Source organism: Corythoichthys intestinalis, chromosome 1 (assembly GCF_030265065.1).
Source record: "Corythoichthys intestinalis isolate RoL2023-P3 chromosome 1, ASM3026506v1, whole genome shotgun sequence".
Classification (NCBI taxonomy): Eukaryota; Metazoa; Chordata; class Actinopteri; order Syngnathiformes; family Syngnathidae; genus Corythoichthys; species Corythoichthys intestinalis.
Window position 1 is genome coordinate 29,282,218 of NC_080395.1, and position 22,935 is coordinate 29,305,152.

At 40.9% G+C, this 22,935-nt stretch overlaps 1 protein-coding gene across 2 annotated transcripts; it reads right to left on the reverse strand.

The window, feature by feature from the left end:
* Positions 1-6,851: 6,851 nt before the first annotated feature.
* Positions 6,852-22,701, reverse strand: chrnb4 (cholinergic receptor, nicotinic, beta 4 (neuronal)). Of its 2 annotated transcripts, XM_057852483.1 has the most exons (7): positions 22,629-22,701; positions 22,372-22,526; positions 14,451-14,596; positions 14,323-14,367; positions 14,057-14,166; positions 12,793-13,843; positions 6,852-8,163 (listed from the first exon to the last, which is right to left on the reverse strand). In XM_057852483.1, exons 2-7 carry the CDS (start codon positions 22,418-22,420, stop codon positions 7,996-7,998), a joined length of 1,569 nt encoding a protein of 522 aa, XP_057708466.1. In that variant the 5' UTR covers positions 22,421-22,526; positions 22,629-22,701; the 3' UTR covers positions 6,852-7,995. The 2 variants fall into 2 exon arrangements, with proteins under 2 accessions (XP_057708466.1, XP_057708456.1); XM_057852473.1 differs by having other exon boundaries at positions 22,372-22,690.
* Positions 22,702-22,935: the final 234 nt, after the last annotated feature.

Below are 22,935 nucleotides of genomic sequence, written 5' to 3' on the forward strand. Positions count from 1 at the left end.
CATTCCAGGGTGATCATGTTTTGATTTCCAAAAAGAGGACACAAATAACAGACATTAATAATCACGGTTTAGGCTTATATTCAAAGTTTCTATGGACTGATAGAACGCATACACGTACATAAGCATTATTTGTGTGCGTCAGTTTGCCCCGACTCGCCCATGTAATAAATACTGAAATATTGATCAATTGGCGCACAGAAAGAAAATCGAGCATTATCAGGCTCATCTTTATCTTCACTATATATATATATATATATATTTTTTTATGACTGTCATCCAGCCCACCTCCTGCATGCCGAGTTCAAGCTAGGTGCTAACGCTAATGCACAGCTACATCGCTGCTGTCCTGCCTGCTGCTCCTTCTCTTTGGTGACGTAATTGGCTGCATGAATTCCGATTTGGGAGAGTTGAGACCCCCACCACATTCTGGAAAAATGTGGCCCAGATCGGATTTAAACCATATATGAAAGTGACCCAGATCGGATTTGAAGTGGTTCACTTCTATGCGTCTTGTCACATTCAGACCGTCAATTTAATGCCTCACCCGAGTCGGAAAAACACGAAAAAATTGGATTTGTGCTTTAAGACCTGCGGTTTTGAACCTAGCCAAAACACAATTTGAGGAAACATGGTAGTCAGAGCAACATTTTCAAAAAACAATTTCAAAATACTAAAAATTGTCCACTTGTTTAACTTAATTCCATTTGCAGTGGTATGAAAAAAAAGCATCTGAACCTTTTGGAATTTCTCACATTGCTGCATAAAATCACCTTCAAATGTGATATGATCTTTGTCAAAATCACACAGATGAAAAAACATAGTGTTCGCTTGAACTAAAACCACCTAAACATTTATAGGTTTTCATATTTTAATGTGAATAGCATGCAAACAATGACATAAGGGGGAAATATAAGTAAGTGAATCCTCTGCCTAAGGAGACTTAAAGAGCAATTGAAACCAACTTTTACCAAACAATTTAAGTCAGGTGTGTGCCCAATCACTGATGATTGGTTTAAAGCTGCCCTGCCCACTATAAAACACACACCTCGTAAGATATGTCTTGATGAGAAGCATTGTCTGATGTACATCATGGCTCGGTCAAAAGAGCTGTCTGAAGATCTGCGATCAAGGATTGTTGGTTTCTATAAAGCTGGGAAAGGATACAAAATCATCTCTCAAAGTCTGGAGTTTCATCACTCGACAATCAGAAAAGTTGTTTACAAATGGAGAGAGTTTGGCACTGTTGCTTCTCTCCCAAGGAGTGGCCGTCCACCAAAGATGATGCCAAAAGTTCAGCGCAGAATACTCACAGAGGTTAAAAAGAACTCTAGAGTGTTTGCTAAAGACTTACAGAAATCACTGGCACAGGCCAATATCTATGTGCACACATCAACTGTATGCAAAAGAGTGGCCAAGAATGGTATTCATGGGAGGACTCAACGGAGGAAGCCCCTGCTGCAGCTCACCAACATCAACACCGCATCCACGCCATGAAGCATGGTAGAGGGAGCATCATGATTTGGGGCTGTTTTGCTCCCTCATAGCCTGGACAACTTGCAATCATTCATGGAAAACTGAATTCCAAAGGTTTATCAGGATGTTTTTCAGGACAACCTGAGGCCGTCTTTCAGACAGTTGAAGTTAAAAAGCAGATGGATGCTGCAACAAGACGATCCAAAACACAGAAGTAAATCAACTTCAGAATGGTTTCAGAAGAAATGCAAAAATGTGGGGAATTCCAAAAGGTTCAAATACTTTTTCATACAACTGTATATAACTTCTTCAATTAAAGGCAGCATTTAAAGCACATATGCTCAACTTTAGCCAGCAGTGTGATTCTGTATTTTGTGGAAAATGCTTTCGCTATGCCTTAAAAGTGACAAACTCATTCATCTGTGCAGTTTATTCTCAAGAGGATCGTGGGGTTCCTAGAGCCTAAACCAGCTAACTGGGTAGTGTATATCCTGAATGTTTTGCCAGCCAATCACAGGATAAAAGAAGAGAAACAACCATTCACGAACACACTCATACCTTGTAACAATTTAGGGGCCGTTTACATGGTGACTCTCCGAGAATACGAAAAATGTCCAATTTGCATTTGCATTTGCGTCTCCATTTGAACAATGTCGCGATTCCGCAAGAAAACGATGTAGTATTCATGCCAGGCCCTAGGGGGCAGTGTAGATATACTGGGCGACAGAGAATGATGCACTTTGACCCCACCAAGCTCCCTCAGCCCGGAAAAAAAATATGCCCGCCCACTCGAAGCAATGTCATTTTTATCTTGTTCAAAAAGGCACAAAAATTGAAACGTTCAACATATTTAATTTAAAAATATTGTTAAAACAGTAAATTAAAGCCGACATTCCGCCATATTTGCTGTTTTTAATGTTTATTAGCACCGCTCCGCACGCCCAATGTGACGTGTACTAGTGCTGACGTTAACGACGCGGTCTCGTGCCGCAGGAGCCTTTGATATGCATGCCGAGGAAGCCCCCCTCAACCCCCCGCAATCGGATTCTTCCACTTTGGAGGCAGGATTCAGAATTTTTCGTCTTCGCCGACACCATATGCACGCGAGGCGAGTCCGCAACTCAGTCATTGCCTCTTTGTGTCGCAGAGTCGCCATGTAAACTGCCCCTTAGAGTGTTCAACCACCCGACTATGCATTTTTTGGGGATGTGTGAGGGAACTGGAGAAGCCGGAGAAAACTCATGCAAGCACAGGGAGAAAATGCAAACTCCACACAGGAAGGCTAGGGATTGAACACAGGATTTCAGAACTGTGAGGCAGATGTGCTTACCACCCACAACCGTGACACCTCAAGTGACAAACAGGGAAATAATATTATATTTTGGCTAGAAAAATGAAGTAAATCCAGATAATTTACTTCCGCGGGCCACACAAAATGGTGTAGTGGGCCAAATGTGGCCCACTGTCCTTGAATTTGACACCTCTGTGTTAAGACGATTTTGTACAAGAGATACAAGAAGGGAGAGTGTAAGTCTAACATATTAAAAACAACCCTTTAAAAATGTTTTACATACATAAATGCGAGTGACACTTGAAGCTAATAGCCAGCAACTCTTAAGCAGATAAGATACAGACAATGAAAGCAATGTGGTTTTGAATTTACCCTGTCAAAGTTTTGTGAGGATTCTTTCAAAAAATATGTCTGTTATTGTGTTTTTCTCTCTCTTGTTTCCCTGAACTAATGCTTCACTTTTCCTCCTGCCAGAATGATTTTCCACAGTGTCCTTCAGTCAGACGAACGAGCAGTCAGTTAGATAAATTTAGAGAGGTGTCCACTGGCATAAAACAGGGAGCTGCCATACGGAAGCTCCAATGCTGACGCCGGACCCTTTAGAAAATATTGCTCCATCCTATAAATGCTTTGTGAGGACTGGAAGGTTGTGTATGTTTTGTTTGGTCTCAGCTAAACGTGTCCGTTTTGTATTATCGATCACATGGAAGATACAGATTATACACATGCAACATACAGTACATAATATTTTTAAAAAGCTAATTTAAAAGTCACTGTCTATTAAAGCGTTTAATAAAAGGCTTCGCACCATAGCAGCTAATGACACACACACATACACAGAAATTGGGATTAAGTGGTTAACATAGAGTAGTTAACATAGAGGCTGATTGCTATTTCGTGATGGGGCTTTAGCAAAATGGGTGCCAGTCTGCAGAATCTCTTAATGAGCACACTCAGCATCATTTAATGAGCAGTGAATGTGTTGTGTGTATGTGTGTACGCTGGATTTGAACTACCAGACTATTGTAGGGCCAGTGTTAAAAGATCACTTCCGAACAGGGCTTGACGATAAATTGATTTTATTGATTCATTCGAGTTTATTGGCCAGTTAAGATTTTTTTTTTGCTGCTTCCTGAGCTCAAAGTGAGTCTTCGCTGGCATGCACTGCTTGCACTAACAGCAGTGCTGCGAACAGAGAAGCTTGTTTTATTTACTCATTCACTGCCAGCTCAGGTATTTGTGTAGTTGTCAGAGTATGTGTTGTGGTAGTTAGAAGAATTACATGTATTTTTAAACACATTGACAGTGCTAGTCCAAAATGGATTGGATGTCTAGCACTGTCAATAGCAGCTAATGATAATAAAGGGACAACGGAGAGGATAGAGTTTAAAGTGCTTGTGACACCATAAAAAAATCTTAAATAGCATTATTATTGAAAGGGAAATCATATTTTGAGACGATTCAATTATATACAACTATTTGGCAAAGCGCAGATGACGAGAAATGAGTATTAGTATTTATCTGAGTGTTTTTCCCCGATTGCTAAATTAAATTGTATGGTCATGACAAATAACAGTCTTGTGCTAAATGGAATACGAAATATTAAAAATTGATTTATTCATAATGACAGGGCTAAATTACTGCATCATGGTCAAAACTGCCGACTTCTTAAACCTCTCGAACGGTATTTTATGCCACCGAAATTAGTCCGGCTCTTGTCATTTCCCAGCAGGGACTCGGAGACAAGGAAAGAGTGTAAACAGAGAGTGTGAGAGCTATGCTATATGCTAATCCGAACCGAGTGGCTCTTCCAAGTCTCTTCCTCGCCTTTCAAAAACGTAAAATCACACAAAACTACCCTGACTCATGTCACACATAGCGGAGGGGCTGATAGCCTTCACCGATCGGCCAGCCCCCGGCGGCGAGTAAGTTTCAGCTAGTCGTTCCGCTGCTGTGGCCCCGGCATGAGTGCTCGTCGCCGGGGACGCAGCTGGGGAATCAATGCTGAAAATGGCGCGTTCTCAGTGGACAAACCGGCCGATGTCAGAGCGCGTGGCTTACCCACCCCAAGCTGAGGATAGTGCTCTTCCGGCGGGCACATGAAGAGGGCCGAGAGGGGTGAAGTCTCTACACAATCGAGAATCGCAGAGTAGAGCACGTGGCCGCCTGAGCACGGGTGCTCAACAGCCGGCCACCATCTTGTGAGACAAGCCGTCGCCCGAGGGAGGCGGCCACTCCCACCTTTTCAGTCACCCAGAAAAGGCAAGCCACTTCCTTATTAAAACCTGTTCCATGATCCCAGTATTTGACATAATATAAAACACTTGTTTTGCCCATTCTTTGTGGTGAACAGGATCTTTCTGAAACCCAAAATGGCTCACACGCATCTCCCTGGTGCAGCAACAAAAGCCTGCAGCACACTGGGCTGGCGTGATGCGAAAAATAATATATTAATCCGCAAAATCAGTTGAATCCGCTGCCCTTCTGCATACTATAGTAATGACTGTATAGTGAAGATGATCTCTACCGCTGATGTCACATTCGCCTTCTTCCTTAATCCAGACTCATTTTCATGGTGCGGGATTCAAAATATTGAATAAATAGGTATGGATCGCTTTCACACACATACAAGCAGTGCATTTCATTCAGGAACATAAAATACCGCATGAAATATGACATAAACATGCTTTTTGCTGTCATAGGCACTATAACATTTTTTTGCATCAAAGAAGAATCAAATAACATTAGAGCCCCTTTCACCAACATATCCCGGTAAATTCCCGTGTAAGGTGGCGCGGGATTTACACGTATCATTGCTTTCACGCATGTAGAGATATGACGCAGGTTGGACACTTTCACAGACTTGTACCATGTTCTCCACTGGTGCTCTCTGTGCGGGAAGGGCTGCTGGCACGATTTTTTTAACATTACGTCATTTTTTGTTGGCATCGGCTGTCACAATGTTGGTCAAATCGTGTTTTGTTACAGAGCCGGTTGTGGGAGCATTCCGTACGTCATAACTGCAGCCAATTTAAGCTCACCAAGACTGTATTTATTCCCAAGCGATCCAAGAGAAGGGTGCCGAGATATTTAACTCCCTGGGCGCCATTCGACACCTTGTACTCTCAAATTTCGTCCATTTACTAGCTTGTTCGTCTGCCGCCCTACTTTTGAAATCCCCTACGTTGTGCTGGTATTTGAGTGTATTTGTTTTTTTTTTGTCTTATCGGCTCTCTGCCTACCGCTTACATTAGTTTTATGGATTCCCGTCGAACTACTGTCACATACCCATTTTGTTATTACCCCTTTTGAGCGATCGTGTGTATTTTTGTTTGTATTTAATAAACCCTTGAACGCTTCCCTCCGTTGTTTTCTGCTTTGAGTTACAACCTTGTTTCCACAGTTGCGGACCCTGACATCGGCAATAAAATAACACATTTCCAAAGATGGACGATGGACTCTCTTCCTCGGCTCTACGATCCAGTAGCAGTTTAATTCCGTTATGTGTTCAGTTTAATTTAGCTATCTCCAGCTTGCAATGTTGGTAATTGCGATGTTTGTTTCCCACTTTTCGTCTTACTACGAAGAAAGAGGAAGTGACAATCGGCCCGCCATGATATTTACATCATCAGCTATCGTGCTGTGACCCGGGAATTTAACGCTTGCTTTGAAATACACCTCGTCCAGAGAAAGTCTCGGACATTATAACAAGACGTGACCTGTTAAATGTCAGCGTAATCTCCGTGTCAGTCAACCAGGGAAATTGCTTTCACATACAAGGCCGGCCCATTTTGAATTCTGGAATTTTAACAGTGTTTAGGGGTATGTGAAAGAGGCTTAGACACACATAATTAAAAAAAAAAAAAAAAAAGTAACACTGTTACTAGTGGGAAGCCTTTATTTGTACAAACACATTTATATAATATCACATCACAATATTTCATGATCATTTAAAAAAAAAAAAAAAAAAAACTATATATATATATATATATATATATATATATATATATATATATTTTTTTTTTTTTTTTTTTTTTTTTTGCCCATAAGACAATTAGCCTACAGACAAATCAGTAGGTGCGGCCGTTTGAATTAGTGACAAAGTTTAAAGTAGAGGTCACTATTTGATGAAAAGAAAAAAAATGGAGCGTTTAACACTTTGTTTACATTTTTTTGTTCATACAGTTCAATAGAAACTGATGTTACAGCATCTTTCTGATGGCTATACTGTAATACCACCGTGTGACTAGACATGTGCCAATTCCCGGTTTCAAGGTATACCGTGGTATGAAAACGTCACGGTTTCCAAACGGCAAAAATTTTCCATCATACCGTCCCTACGGTATTAGCCTTTTTTATGTCCCAAAAATGCAGGGAGAAATCTCTTGCTTGCTGCTGCAAGGCTCAACCCTCCCCCACCAGTTGTTGCTCAGTGTCAGTGAGTCAGCTGTGCGACACAATGGCTGGAGGAGATGAAACTCCTGCACCCCCCCTCCCATTGAAGAAAACGAAATCGCTGGTATGGTAATACTTTGGCAACAGAAAAGTTACAGCCAGCCACGGCTTAGAGGAGGAGGGCCAACCGACATGTAAAACATGTTTGCGGAGGACTGCTGCCGAGCAGGCAATACCTCCAATATGATTTTGCATCTACACGTAATTAAAGGTCAGTAAACACTGTCATGAACGTTTCCCACCAGCTACGAGAGTTAACTGCAGCGTGTTTAGTGTGTCTACCACTGGTAAAACGTGTTTTTTTTTCTCTCTGGCAACTGTCTGTATTGAGAAAAAGAGTGTGTGTATAATGTAAACATGATACGAGTCATACACACGTGCTTTATATGGAAATTTTAATTTCATTTAAAATATTTCAGATTTTATTTATTTTTTTATTGGTTTTAACGTAACATTATACTTATGTTCCAATTAGCTAATATGTTTTGAAAAATAAAAATCCTGGTCAATGGGAAAAAAAAGTTTTTTCAAACCCAGATATCTCAAAGTAACACATTTTAGAGCTGTAGTTGCAATACCGTGATATTTTTGCTTAAGGTTATCATACCGTCAGAATCGCATACCGGCACATGCCTACATGTGACCTACTACTTCATAACAAAAGGAACACATTGTGATGCTAGAGCAAATTAAATGAACCGTACAAATTAGTAATTAATAGCTGTTGTCCTACAGATTTGCCTTCTTAGCTAACCGATGTTCAAACAATGTGCTGATCAAATGCGAGGCATTTCAGATGTCGGCTGCTGGTGTTGTTGGACCACCTGACTCTGGAAGAGGGGCTGGAGGAACAGGCCTAGGGTGCCCACCACGCACACGATGACAAAGATCCATAGGAACATGCGATCCACCACCATGGCCACATACTTCCAGTCTTCTATCACCTGCAACCATAAACGAGAATCTATCTGAGGGGTGAGTGTTTAATGATGAAATTGTGAGATGGATTTCAAACTGGTTGCCTAATAGGAGGACACCATAAATCATACAGACTGGATCATCAGTTATATGGTACCCATAAAGCTGCCCTGCTCATGACCCTTGTGCTCATTTTTCTTTGGTTGTTTTTGGAAGTGGTTGTTGTTCAATAGTTGCCTCCCCTTGGCTTATTGATTCATCACCAATGAATTACTTCTGGCTTCTGACTGGTCACATAGGTTTTGTTCACACTGCGTGTGGCCCAATTTAAGATATTTTATTAATTCCATTTTTTTTTTTTTTTTTGTGTGCAGCGCTTCATATTGCAAAAACAAATGCGACTTTTACGTGACTAAAACACGTCAGAGAAGTACTAGTTATGTGTACAAAACTTGTCGTCATGTGTCGCAGTGTGTTTACAGCAGTATGTATGATGCCTTTAGCCGATTTCAGTTGTTATGCTTTTGTGGCAATTTCGAGGATATCGTGCTACCGGAGCAGTGTTGTTTTCATCAACGATGACGATAACGAAAATATTTCGTCAACGAGCAATTTTTTTAATGACGATGACATCACGATGAGGTGCGGAAAACGTGTCTTGGGAGACTAAAACATAACGAGAAGGATGCCAGTTGTCGTCTGTCAATACGAGAGCAAGATGGAAATTTGCCATAGTTTCAGTCATAAATTCACAATGTGTGATATTTTCTTATTGTATGTGTAGTCAGAGGCTTCGCGTCCCATTAGGCAAACCAGGCAACTGCCTAGGACCCCCAGCCAGCAGGGGCCCCCAGAGGGCCAACAGATTTAGCACACGCAGCTTTACTGCACTGTCGCAGCGACAAGTGTAGGGAGTGTTTCAATTCCATGGAATCATTTGGCAGATTATCTAACGATTCTGCTATCAGTCCCAACCACGTCACATAGATTATACATGTTTAAGAAAGTCCAATCAGCTAATAATACCACATGATTGTTTAAAGAGTGACTCACCAAGTACTCGCTGGAAAGTCCTTGCCAAGTTGTTTTACGTTGATTTTCACAGGCCACCTCATTATTCATGTGACCACTTAAAGAAATTGTGATTTTTCCAAAAAAGTCTATTAATGGGTCTATCGTATTCCTCGTCGAATACTCTACAAGAAAAATACCACATATATGCATCTAAAATAATCCTAAATGATTTTATTAGCAATTTTAATACTCCTTTTATCAAGGTTCCTTGGGTATGCGTACGTTCCCAAAGCAACCAGTCCTGTTATTGTCCTACGTGACAAGTGCTGCATATTCTGGGAACGAGAATAGGTGTAAGGTGCGCATATGAGTCAGTGTAAAGTGTTTAGTTTTCGCCACTTTTATGGCCAAGATGACTGCACGTGCACCCAGCGCACACTTGCACCCCCCCACCTTTGTGTTCATTATACTGCGCGAGTATGTATGTGTGTAACGTGACTCAGAAGGGCGCCATGTTGCCTGGGGCCCCCGGGGACCCTTGCTACACCTCTGTGTGTAGTTAGAACGCTGTTTGGTCGTGTCACTCATGAGACGTGCTGCGCCTAGCCCCGCCCCACACACACAAAAACTTACTCAACGGCCGGTGAATAAGTCTGGGCCCATTCCAGGCTTATGTTGTGAAACATATGTGTCAGGTGCCGCTTGGTAAGTTTAACTTTCTTATCTTGGCTGGATATGTCATGTTGATTTAGCCTTTAAAGGTCTGTGTTGAGTGATCATCACACATTAAACTAATTATTAGTGTTAGCATAGTTTTCACGTTAACATGGCGTTCGTGTTAGCATTAGCATTTAGCATGGTGACTCTGTGTCTTCTTAAACTCTTGGAAAACATTTTACATACAGTTCATGTCATCCATCGGAGTTTAATTAATTGCAGATAATGTGCTGTTTTCCTGCCAAGTGTGTATTATCATCATGAAAATGGTGATGTCCTTGTAGACTCTACAGTTATGTAATCATCTGTCATGTTCATTCAAAATTGTTGGAAACCTTATATTTATTTATTTATTTATTCATGGACTAAAACTTTTGAAATTTATAGACAAAAACATTTTGAGAATTATCGACTAAAAGTAGACGAAATTTCTCTGAGTTTTCATTGACTAAAACTAGACGAAGACGAAAACATTGTTAAATGACTAAAATATGACTAAGACTAATAAGTATTTTCGTCCAAAAGACTAAGTGTAAAATTAGAATGGCGGCCAAAAACAACACTGTACCGGAGTCAACATTTTGTTATGCTGATAGCATCACGTATGGCAAGAAATAAAACATATTTTCCGCAGCACATGAAATGGCTTAGATCAGGGGTCCCCAACGACCGGGTACCGGTCCGCGGCACATTTGGTACCGGTCCGCACAGAAATAATAAATAATTTATTAACGCCCGCATTCCGGCCGATTGACTTTGGCCTGTGCTGCTTAACACACCAATATCCCTGTCTACTCTAGATATACAACTACAGGATAGGAGGTCGTCATAGAAATGCATTGATTGGACTGTTAGCAGTACATCTTGTTTAGTATATCTATGTGCACTTGGCCTCGATAATAACGTATGACGTAGGTCGTTGCCCATCACATTTGTTCCCGGAAATAATTAGCCTCCACACAAGAATGACTGAAATACAGACGTCTTTGGACAGATTTTTTACGGGGAAAAGGGAACCTGACGAGCCAGAAGATGAGCCTACAACCTCGAAGAAAACAAAATCGATGCTACTTCCCAATCACTAAAGACCCACGAACTGCGAAGGAATGGATTCGTGACCAGTATGTGAATAAACCGAGTGATTCGAGCATGTCTGTGCAACAGGAATATCAGCTTGTAGAGATCGCAAATCACGGCGACCTTAAACGTACATTTGAGACAACAACTCTACCGAGGTTCTGGATTAAAGTCATTTCGGAACATCCTGACATCGCTAGCAGAGCACTGCAAACTGTGCAACAATTTCCAACATCATATCTTTGTGAAGTGGGCTTCTCTCACTCTCCCATCTCAGGACCATCTCGTCGCAACGAAACAAGCTCAGGCCTCCCACCGATTCAGTGGGTGAGTTGTATTTTCCCTGCAATTAACACGACGGGGCTACAAACAAATGTTATTTTATAAAGATGTCCCGATCGATCGGGTCCGATCACGTCATTTTCAAAGTATCGGAATCGGCAGAAAAAATATCGGACATGCCTTTTTTTAATATATATTTTTTTTTTACTTAAATCGTTCTCTAATTGTGTTTAACGTTACAGACAAAATGTCTTACACTCATCCAGAGTAGTTTTGGCTTAAAGTAGGGCTATCAAAATTATTGCGTTAACAGCGGCAATTCATTTTTTTTAATTAAACACGTTTAGCAATTAACGCATGCGCTGCACGACCCACTCACGCATTGTCATGTTCAATCTTTAAAGACGCCGTTTTACCTATAGATAGCGCTAAAAGGCAGCATATAATGAGTAGAGAGAATTTTGACAGCCTTTGGAGCCATTTTTTATATGGCTTAAGCCTTACATTACCTCTCTCGGCAATTAAAAATAACGTGGGAAGCAATGTGGGGAAGAAAGGTAGTAGTTGATCATATTCTTAACACCCTATGTTCCTTCCCAACGCAGAGAAAATATATCAATTGGTGCCCCTACACGCAGTCGTGGTTGCACTTCCCATCATGCATTTGGGCAGAAGTTAAATGGCTGCAGTATCATTTACTGAAAGCTCAACAAATACACTAGATGGCAATATTTAGTCACAATATTCAAAGTCACATTTATCCTTTAAGAGTTACAAGTCTTTCTATCCGTAGATCCCTCTCACAGAAAGAAGGTTAATAATGTAAATGTCATCTTGAGGATTTATTGTCAGAATAAACAAATACAATACTTATGTCGTATGTTGAATGTGTATATTTGTCCGAGTTTTTTCTTAATGCATTGCCAAAAACGTGTATGATCGGGAAAAATTATCGGGAATGATTGGAATTGAATAAGGACCAAAAAAAAGCAATCGGATCGGGAAATATCGGGATCAGCAGATACTCAAACTAAAACGATCGGGATCGGATCGGGAGCAAAAAAACATGATCGGAACAACCCTGTTACTTTATATTTGCTGTATTTTTCTGCCACACATTGCCGGTGTTCTGACAAATTTGGCATGCGCGTAACGTTAAAAATGACCGCGAATGCAGCGATTCCAAAGTAAACACTACAAACTTTCTTTAAAGAAAGGAATATTAACGTACGTTCGCCATGATAGCTGGACACAACAACTGCTCGCAGCTCTCTTATTTAACGACTTCGCCGTGTCGTTAAGCATCAATTCACGCCATTTTCGTGTAGCACATGTATGTTTATGATGTAAATAGTTTTTTAGTTGGATAACATTGAGAGTGCAACAGCCACAAAAGCTTTCGGAGCAAAATTTTATAAGGGTGCAAAATTTGACAGAAACACCGGTCCGTGAAAAAAGACCCAAATCACACCAGTCCGTGCTGCAAAAAACGTTGGGGACCCCTGGCTTAGATAATTCAAGAAACTTTACAAGAGAGACACAATCACCAAAAGCCTGATACATACACTTTGATCATCATCATCTGCCATCATGTGCTCCGCAACATAGCGCACCCCATTCACTGCCTCGTGGACGTCGGTAGCCAAGTCAGAATGGCTTCTAGAATGGAGGTCCTGTGGGCAAGCAAACCCACCAGGAAGGAAGTCTGTGGACTGTGAATCAGCCTTTCTATTGGAGTGATGAAATCCCAGTGGAGGGATTGTACTTAGTCCAGGAGTGCAGAAGTCAGAGTCTGAAGGCAGCAAGGCAGATGACATCTTCGGATAACCAGCTTTGGATGTCATGGGGTAACCCAACCCCAGAATTGTCCCCCCTGATCGAAGGCACCGCTGTTGTTGCATTCTCTGACGCACACTGTTATCGTTAGGGCGTCTCATGAACAACAACGCAGGTAGTTTGACCAGAAAAATTATTTTGACCCAGGAGGGCATGGTGTGAGTGCTGGGGGATCGGTGATGGACATTGAGCACACACACACTTGTGATAATGGAGAAGGTCACCAGTACCATGGTGAACATAAGGTACTTGCCGATCAGCGGCACATCCAGGGAAGTTGGCGGCACGATCTTGGAGATCAGGAGCAGGAATACTGTGAGGGCCAACAGAACGGAAATGCACAGGGTCATTTTCTCGCCGCAGTCCGAAGGCAAGTAGAAGACCAGGATGGCCAATGAGGTAATCATTACACACGGAATGATCAGGTTGATAGTGTAGAAAAGGGGCTTTCTTTTGATGATGAAGTCATATGTGACATCCACGTAGGTGGCATCCAGTGGGTTGACAGTCCTCCGGCCGGGTAGCGCCAGGATGTCCCACTCGCCACTGGGAGTGAAGTCATCCATGCTGGCCACTTCTGTTCTCAAAATCAGGTCAATCTCAGTATGGTCGTAGGTCCATGAGCGAAACTTCAGGGTGCAGTTTTGTTGGTCAAATGGGAAATGCTTGACCTCGATCTTGCAAGCACTCTTGTAGATGGCAGGTGGGAGCCAGTGAATGCTACCATTGGAGAGCACGATGACATTGGTGAAGACTGTCACCTCGTAGGTCCCGTCAGCACTATAGAAAGACAAAGAAATAACCAAATCCAGATCCTGTGTCATAACTTTGGTAAGGAACTGACTGATATTAATTGGGCATGTTCCTCAGATAAAGAAACTTGGGCTTTAAACCACTCAAAGGTTCAGCAACAACAACAACAAATGCCATATGATAAAGTACAGTTCACAGGGTTTTTTTTTTAACTCTGAGCCTATTTTAAGTGCTACTAACTTGTTATAGAGAACGATATCTGGCAGCCAGACGTGTCTGGAGGGGATACGCAGCTTGTCAATTCCTTCGTATGTGGCAGGGTCCCACGACAATCTGTAATCCACCCAGTGCTGCAATGGATAAGGAGTAAATCAGACCTTTCAATTGACAGGTCTCATTACCGGTGAATACCCATGGTGTGTAAATTGTAAAAGCAGTTGTCTCCATTTCAAAGCGTAAGAATGGACACGGATTAATTCAAGTTAGTGGTTGTTCATTGTATTTACCTGAGTGAGCCACACATTTGTCGTCATGATCTGTTCCCTTTCATTCTAGAAATGATAAGAGTAACAAAAATAAAGACATTAACAGCTTCTGTCTATTTACATTTTGCACTATACTATCCAATACGTACTACACTGATGAGCTGCGCCAGAGACACTTGAAGCTTCACTGTAACCCTCTCAGTCCGGTTGACTGCGGGCCGGATCAGCGGATTGTATCGATGTTCGCCAAGCAGCCAGTTGATGAGGCGCTCCTCTGAATCGGCACCGCCACAGCCTATACAGTGGGGCAAATAAGTATTTAGTCATCCACCAATTGTGCAAGTTCTCCTACTTCAAAAGATTAGAGAGGCCTGTAATTGTCAACATGGGTAAAACTCTACCATGAGAGACAGAATGTGGAAAAAAAACAGAATATCACATTGTTTGATTTTCTGAGAATTTATTGCCAAATTAGAGTGGAAAATAAGTATTTGTCACCTAAAAACAAGCAAGATTTCTGGGTGTCAAATAGGTCTAACTTCTTCAAATGAGGTCTAACGAGGCTCCACTCATTACCTGTATTAATGGCACCTGTTTTAACTCATTATTGGTATAAAAGACACCTGTCCACAAATTCAGTCAGTCACACTCCAAACTCCACTATGGCCAAGACAAAGAGCTGTCGAAGACACCAGAGACAAAATTGTAGACCTGCGCAAGGCTGGGAAGACTGAATCTGAAATAGGTAAAACGCTTGGTGTAAAGAAATCAACTGTGGGAGCAATTATTAGAAAATGGAAGACATACAAAACCACTGATAATCTCCCTCAATCTGGGGCTCCATGCAAGATCTCACGCCGTGGCGTCAAAATGAAGAACGGTGAGCAAAAATCCCAGAACCACACGGGGGGACCTAGTGAATGACCTACAGAGAGCTGGGACCACAGTAACAAAGGCTACTATCAGTAACACAATGCGCCGCCAGGGACTCAAATCCTGCACTGCCAGGCATGTGCCCCTGCTGAAGCCAGTACACGTCCACGCCCGTCTGCGGTTCGCTAGAGAGCATTTGGATGATCCAGAAGAGGACTGGGAGAATGTGTTATGGTCAGATGAAACCAAAATAGAACTTTGTGGTAGAAACACAGGTTCTCGTGTTTGGAGGAGAAAAAATACTGAATTGCATCACACAGCCAGGGCAACAAAAGGAGTGGCTTTGTAAGAAGCATTTCAAGGTCCTGGAGTGGCCTCGCCAGTCTCCAGATCTCAACCCCATAGAAAATCTGTGGAGGGAGTTGAAAGTCTGTGTTGTCCAACGACAGCCCAAAAACATCACTGCTCTAGAGGAGATTTGCATGGAGGAATGGGCCAAAATACCAGCAACAGTGTGTGAAAAGCTTGTGAAGAGTTACAGAAAACATTTGACCTCTGTTATTGCCAACAAAGGGTACATAACAACGAATTGAGATGAACTTTTGGTATTGACCAAATACTTATTTTCCACCATGATTTGCAAATAAATTTTTCAAAATCAAACTGTGATTTTCTGTTTTTTTTTCCACATTCTGTCTCTCATGGTTGAGGTTTACCCATGTTGACAATTACAGGCCTCTCTAATATATTCAATTGGGAGAACATGCACAATTAGTGGTTGACTAAATACCTATTTGCCCCACTGTACAATCATGGTTTAACATAAATTGTACATTGAGCAACAGAAAAATACCCAAAATATGTTGTAGAATTGAGTTGACGTCCCCCAAATGTTTACTTTTCATCCATATGTGTCGTGTGTTTTTCTCAAGGCGGCTTTTCTCAAGGGTGCTTGATAAATGATGCCTGTTGTGTATTAATTAACTTACTGACAAACTCTTTCATTGGAGGGTTATGTTTAAGTACTCGATTTGCTACTGCTGAGAACTTGAGAAAGTTGTCAAGTGTGACCTTTTGAATAGAAAATATGACTTGACGCACCAACGATCTCAGTGTTATTCCGCTACCGAAGTTTGTAATGGCTTTTTTGTTGTTGAGACAAGTCATTAGCGGGCCAAACACCACCGTCTGTCTAATGGCTCCATGCATGCGCCTGTATCTGAGCCTTCTGATTCTGGCAGAGATGCCCACCATGACTGTGTACCTCCCACTGACACCCCTGCTGCTTTGGTTAGCAGATGGTGTGTTGTCAAAGGCCTCAGGGGGTAGCAGTCAAACAAGGTAACTGGCAAAACCCTCCCAAACTTTCAATTTTTCCCGCTGTGCACATTTCTGGTGTATTGTATTTGTATTTTATATGTAATAGGGATGATGGAAAGTGTGGTCAGGCATGTTAATAACTTGTTGGCATGCACCCATGTGCACATTATAAGGTCGTGCGAAAGGTTCATTAAACACGCTAAATTGTCCATAGCTGTGGATTTCAGTGTTAATGGTTGTTTGTCTATTTGTGCCCTGCGATTTGTTAGCCAACCAGTTTAGGTTGCATAAGGCCTCCAGCCCATTTTCAGCTGGTATAGGCTCCAGCACCCCCGTGGCCCTCCTAAGGATTAGTACTGAGATGATAGTGGATATTAACAGTGATAAAAGTGTTTCACATATTAAACCTGTTTTACCAACTTCACATTCAACATATTATTAAAAAAGTTCAGAGAACAGTCATGTACAGTAATAAAAATGTTTTCCCTTCATTTCGAACTATGATGACTGAATTTATCCAGTTAGCTTCGCCTAGCTGCCTCACTGATTACTTTCAAGAAAACAAACAATGCAAAGCAATGCTAAAAGTTTGGTTTTTAGGAAAAGTGGAAAACCTGACATTTTTTGCAGCAAAAATATTGTACAAGTTTGCCAAAACTTATTTCATTGTTTTGGACATAATCTATTTGAAAGTACAGCAGGTTGTATGTAATAAAAGGAAGATTAAAGAGTTCCTTTTCATACTATGAGTCATTATCAGGTTCCAGGGTCTTAAAAGCATTCAAATTCACTTAATTGATCTGAAAATGTTTTATTTACTCTAACATAATTTTGTTCATATAGTTATGCCCAGGACATATACATAGTAAGAGGCATAACAATAAATAAATGATAATGATAATTTCTTTTATTTCGTATTCCGAGCCACTTATCCTCACGAGAGTCACGGTGGTGCTGGAGCTAACGATATTAATGATAATAAAATGTTAAATCACAAACTGGCAAACAATGGAGCCACCAGGGGGTGGCCAGGGGTGGCCACGGCCCCCCTAAAAATTTGTTAGCCACACCACTGGCCACCCCACTCGCCGGTATAATTTCGATTGTATTAGCTGTGGAACTCAAAATGTTGAATAGACTGTTATCGACTATGTACATTTAATCATTAGTAACATTAAATAAAACACAATACACCCAAGTATATCAGTAGGCGTGCCCTTAAAGGGAACCTCGGACTTAAAGACCTGTAGTCTCCAATAAGGCACAATTGTTCTCGTTTACTAAAATATGTTATTAGAAACACATAAAATATTACCATTGATTTAAAAGTCTATAATATTTAGTACATGTTTTGACCTACGGAGGGCGCCATGTATTATGGCCGCTCGGGTTGATGACGTAGATTGTCAATACCGCTCGACGAACACTACTGGGTTACTAAAATTCCTTCTACGCGGTGGGACGTCCAACACATGCGCTCATCGGTTAAAAGCGGCGAGTACTTACTATTTGTGTTTTAATTGAGTCTTTAATTACCTTTTCATTGCTTCAAAATACTTTTTGCATGTGTTTCCCTCTCATACTTCTAAGCATAGTGCTTTCTTTTGGTAGCTTTAAAGTGTCATGTCATGTCATTTCCTGTTTTATTTTGAAGGCCTTCACCCTCCTCATGTCTGCGTACTTGCCCTTCCTCTGGTCACCTAATCACCTATTGTTTCCACCTGTTCCCCATTACCCCCTGTGTATATATATAGCCTTAGTTTCCATTGTCTTGTCCTTGTCATTGTCTTGTCTAAGGTCAGTCACGTCAGCCCCTCGCCATACCTACTGTATCATAGTTATTCTGTGCATTATCCTCCATTTGGAGCGCTTTGTTTTTGTAACTTTTGATCCTAGCCAGCTTGACTTTTTCCTCCATCTGGAGCGCTTTATGTTCAGATTCAGATTCAGAATATTTATTGTCATTGTTGCAAAAAGCACAACGAAACTTTGTTTGGAGCATCCATACAACTAAGTTGGTAAAGTGCAAAACCCATATAATAAATACCCTTAAGTACCAAGTGTAAACATTGACACAGTATTAGACATAAGTACAAAAAAGATTCCACAGCAGCATGAAGTCATGTCAGTGCTAAAGTGCAGAGCAAAAATATACCTGATAAGAACAGTTGTTTTTGCCTCATCTCCCTTTTGGAGTGCTTTGTGTTTGTAACCTTATTTTTGAGCGGAAGAACCTCTGTTTTCAAAATAAAAGTTTTTTGCCCGAAACTCCGCAACTGAGTCCACCTTGTCGTCTCGGTCTGACATAAGGCAGATTGTTGAACTGTTGACCACATTGGTCACGTAGTAGCATATTTAAACCACCCTTATTTGATATTACTACGTTGTAGAATTTTCTTAAGGCATCTTTATTGTTTTCTGTCTGTATGCATCTAAACAAAACAAGCTGAAAGTGCATGGTAGTACTTTTGGGTGTTAAATTCGTTTTGGCGGAACAGTTTTTTTTCCTACTCTCGTCACGTCTCATCCTGTCTTTCCTGTTCATTTTGCTTTCCCTGTTCATTTTGTGAAAAATCGTCAGTGCTGTCATGCTCATTAATGTTCCTCTTGGGTTCAAATTGAAAGGGTTGACATGTTTATGTCGCTAGAGTCATACTTTGGAAGCCGGGCAGCGTAACCATGTGACGTCACCGCCCTGCGACGTCAACAACAATGGCGACCTACTAGTTAAACTAATTTTACACATTGTATAAAAACGAAAACATCAAGAGAGGTTTTTATATCAAATTATTTTAACTCGTAATAAAGTTTATCTTTTAAGAACTACAAATCTTTCTATCCGTGGATCCCGTTAAGTCTTTCTGATAGTTTTCTTCTGTGCATTTTACTGCAACAACATAATAAAAACCTGAAATTATGGCTTTTAGCTTTGGTGTGCCACCCCAAGGTTTTAAGTGGCTCAATATGGCCACCTCAATGAAAGATTTCTGGAGACGCCACTGCTGGCAAAAGATACATACCTCAATTTTTAGACTATAAGGCGCACCTGACTATAAGCCGCCACCCACCACATTTGACACGAAAACAACATGTTTTCATAGATAAGCAGCACTGGACTATAAGCCGCAGCTCTCCTCAGTGTATTATGGGATATTTATACCAAAAGATATTAACCGGTTACAATTTATTTGACAGCGACATCATAAGCAGCATCATAGGACCAAATGAACCACCATGAAGCTTTGAACCAATTGGCTGCAATGCTTTATTGTTTCAAGAAGCTTCATTTGGCCATTATTGCTCCCTTGGGGGAGAGAGTCAACCTCTGCCGCCACCAGCTGTCAACACTGTTGTCATCCACGATGCCTCCTAGCATACATTGCAGCGCTACAGATGTAAATTACCAATCAAAGTTCATGTTCTTTGTTAATTATTTCTTCAGTTACTGTTCCAGTTGTTTCATTAATTGCTAGTTATGGTGTTTGGTAATGATTTATTTGACAGTATTGCAGTAAGACTGTCATAATACAATCATGATTATGACATGGCACTGTCAAAAGCATTAATGAATGCTTATAACAGATGTCATTTAGTGTAATCTAGCAAATTATCTCACTTCTGAATGGATGTAAAAGATCCGAGCTGGACATAAATGAAGCTAGTGACATAATTTGCCATATAACACTTAAATGACATCTGTCATAAGCATTCACGAATGACAGTGTCATTCCATAAATATGACTATCTTATGACAGTTTTATGAAGCCACTGTCAATAAAGCATTTCCTATTCACAAATAAATCGGCAAATAAGCCGCACTGGAGTATAAGTCGCAAGATTCAAAATGAGGGAAAAAGTAGCGTCTTATAGTCCGAAAATTACGGTAATTGACCTCTATCCACATTTTTTGTTTGTTAGTTGGATTATATTATTTGTGGGGGGTAACCAAGGACGTAGGTTAGGCAGCATAAACTGCATGTAGATTTTTTTTGTCAGGGACAGGACATTAATAAGACCAAACAGATTCATGAAATGGGATCAGGGCTACATTTCTCATGAATATGAACCTAATTTATTAATAGGCTAAATGATCAATGCAAAATAAATCTGTATTGACTTATACTAACTTTCATGTGCATTGGTTCAGGTGATACAACGTTCGATTCAAACCTTTGTTTTCAAAACTTGCTAAAGAAACATTTTGAAGTGCAAGTCCCTTTATTAAAAAAGGGACGATCTATCCAAGAATGGGTCCACTTCTGGGGGACACTGAACCACCCCTAGACGCACACTAAATTATTGTAATTTAAAGTAATTTTGGGGAAAAATTAATGAAAAAAAAAATCAGATATCCAAGGACCGATCTACATTTGATGATATTAGCCTACCCAAAGACTTGAACCAAACTACTCTCATGAAATTCTGATGTGTGATTTCATTTCACAGATTTTTTTTTTTTCATGTCAGTTCATGTTCATGTTAGTGTCCCCTTGAAGTGGGCCCATTCTTGGATAGCTCCCATTTTTTTTTTTTTTTTTAATAAGGGACTTGCATTTTGAAGCCACTGCCACTTGACTTCGCTGTTCCTTGTGGAGGCTGGCCTGACCGCAGTAGTTTTGCTGGTTAGCAAGTTCACACAGTTTAATATTATGCTAACTCTGATGCAGGTCAGACTTTGAGTCGCAAAATTAGTGGTGTTTCCCACACCTCCACAGCACAGACGTCTTTTTATATTACTTACTGTGGCTGCTGCTGGCCGGAAAAAAAAGTCTAATATCCTTCCTTTTCGAAGTGGGCGGAGAAGGCGGCATGTTGTCAGCATTAATCTGTCGGGGTTGTGTGAGTGTTCATGTGCGTCTGGGTGGCAGGAGGGAGCGGGTGGGGTCAAGTCATCAATCAAACGTGCGTTTGAGGGAGAGAACAAAAGGACCGGTGTTCGGCCATTCCTTACTACGCGGCGAAACGTCCTACACAATGTTCAGCACGCTTGCGCATGCATCCACACGCATGCGCACATCGGTTAGAAGCGGCGAGTACTCACTATTTTTGTTTTTATTTAATTATTTAGAACCTTTTCATTGCCTCAAAGATACTTTTCGCATGTATTACCCTCTCATACTTTTAACCATTGTGTTTTTTGTGTTAGCTTTGAAGCAGTTGACCACATTAGTCACGTATATTATTTGATATAACTACATTTAAGTATTTTCTGTAGGTATTTTTTTTGTACATCATTCCTGTATGCATCTAAACAAAACAAGTTTAGAGCGTACGGTAGTACTTTGGGTGTCAAATTCGACTAATTTCGCCGATGTAGGAGATTTTGGCAGAACACCGGCACATTCAGCAGGTGAAAAGGGATGAATGTAAGTCTGAACATAATGAAAATAATTCACTTAATAATAGTAAGGTCTATACTATTCTATCCTTACAACATATGGGAAGACAATCTAAATTCCTTATGTAACTGAACTCATCGTATAATGCAAATAAGGTTGCTTAAAAGTTGATGGGGCAATTTGAGCACCCTGAAAAGTTGGTTGTGTTATGTCCCTACCTTCCCTATGCAAACATACGCCCTTGGGGGTAACTACCTTGGTTCATGAAAGGTTGGGAAAACTGCAATTTAAAATGTTACCAGTATAGAACTATATATTGATCTTTTTTTTTTTTTTTTAAACACTTTTGGGCAACGTCATTAGGATAGTAACCTACAATAGTAAATTGTACAGTTGTACTTTTGTTCAAGTTATTGCGATAATAAAAATCTTCTTTTGTAACCATTGAAACAAATCAGTTAAGTCCCTACGCAAATAACTATTGAAAACATTAGTTCTTACCGTAGATTAAATAACTATTGAAAACATTAGTTCTTACCGTAGATTAAAGCGAGCACGCAAGCGACGATAGTGACAGTAGACGTCATTTTTCCTGCACCATGTGCTCAGCGGGACAAGTGAGCTGGTGAAGCCTCAAAGCAGCGCTCCTTTTGACGGGCAAGCCGCAGTCGGCGAGCCCCGATGCGGAGCCAGCTGTCGGCAAACAAAGTCATCAGCCCAAAAAAGTGTTACAAGTGAACCCGTTCTCGTGCCAGACAAGAGAAAAATATCGAGAAAAAAATTTGAAGCGCATACTTCAGTGGGTGTTCATTCATCCGTCTTTCTGGGAGGTGGACGCGCATTCGATGTGTCCGCTCTTGTGGCGTCTCATTCGGTTTGTGATGTGAGCTTCCAAGACCTGCCCAGCTTTAATTTAGGCTGGAGTTCTCTTCTCTTTCTATGTACTCCACACCGTTAAGTGGGATTTCTTCGCGAAGTACAATTTTGTTTTCGCTATGCAGTCAAAAACATAACTAAATTTGCTAAATTATATTTTAATCACCCCCTAAAAAGACTTTTTTGGAGGTGGGAGCAGGGGTGAAAGTGGCTAGAATTTCTTGCC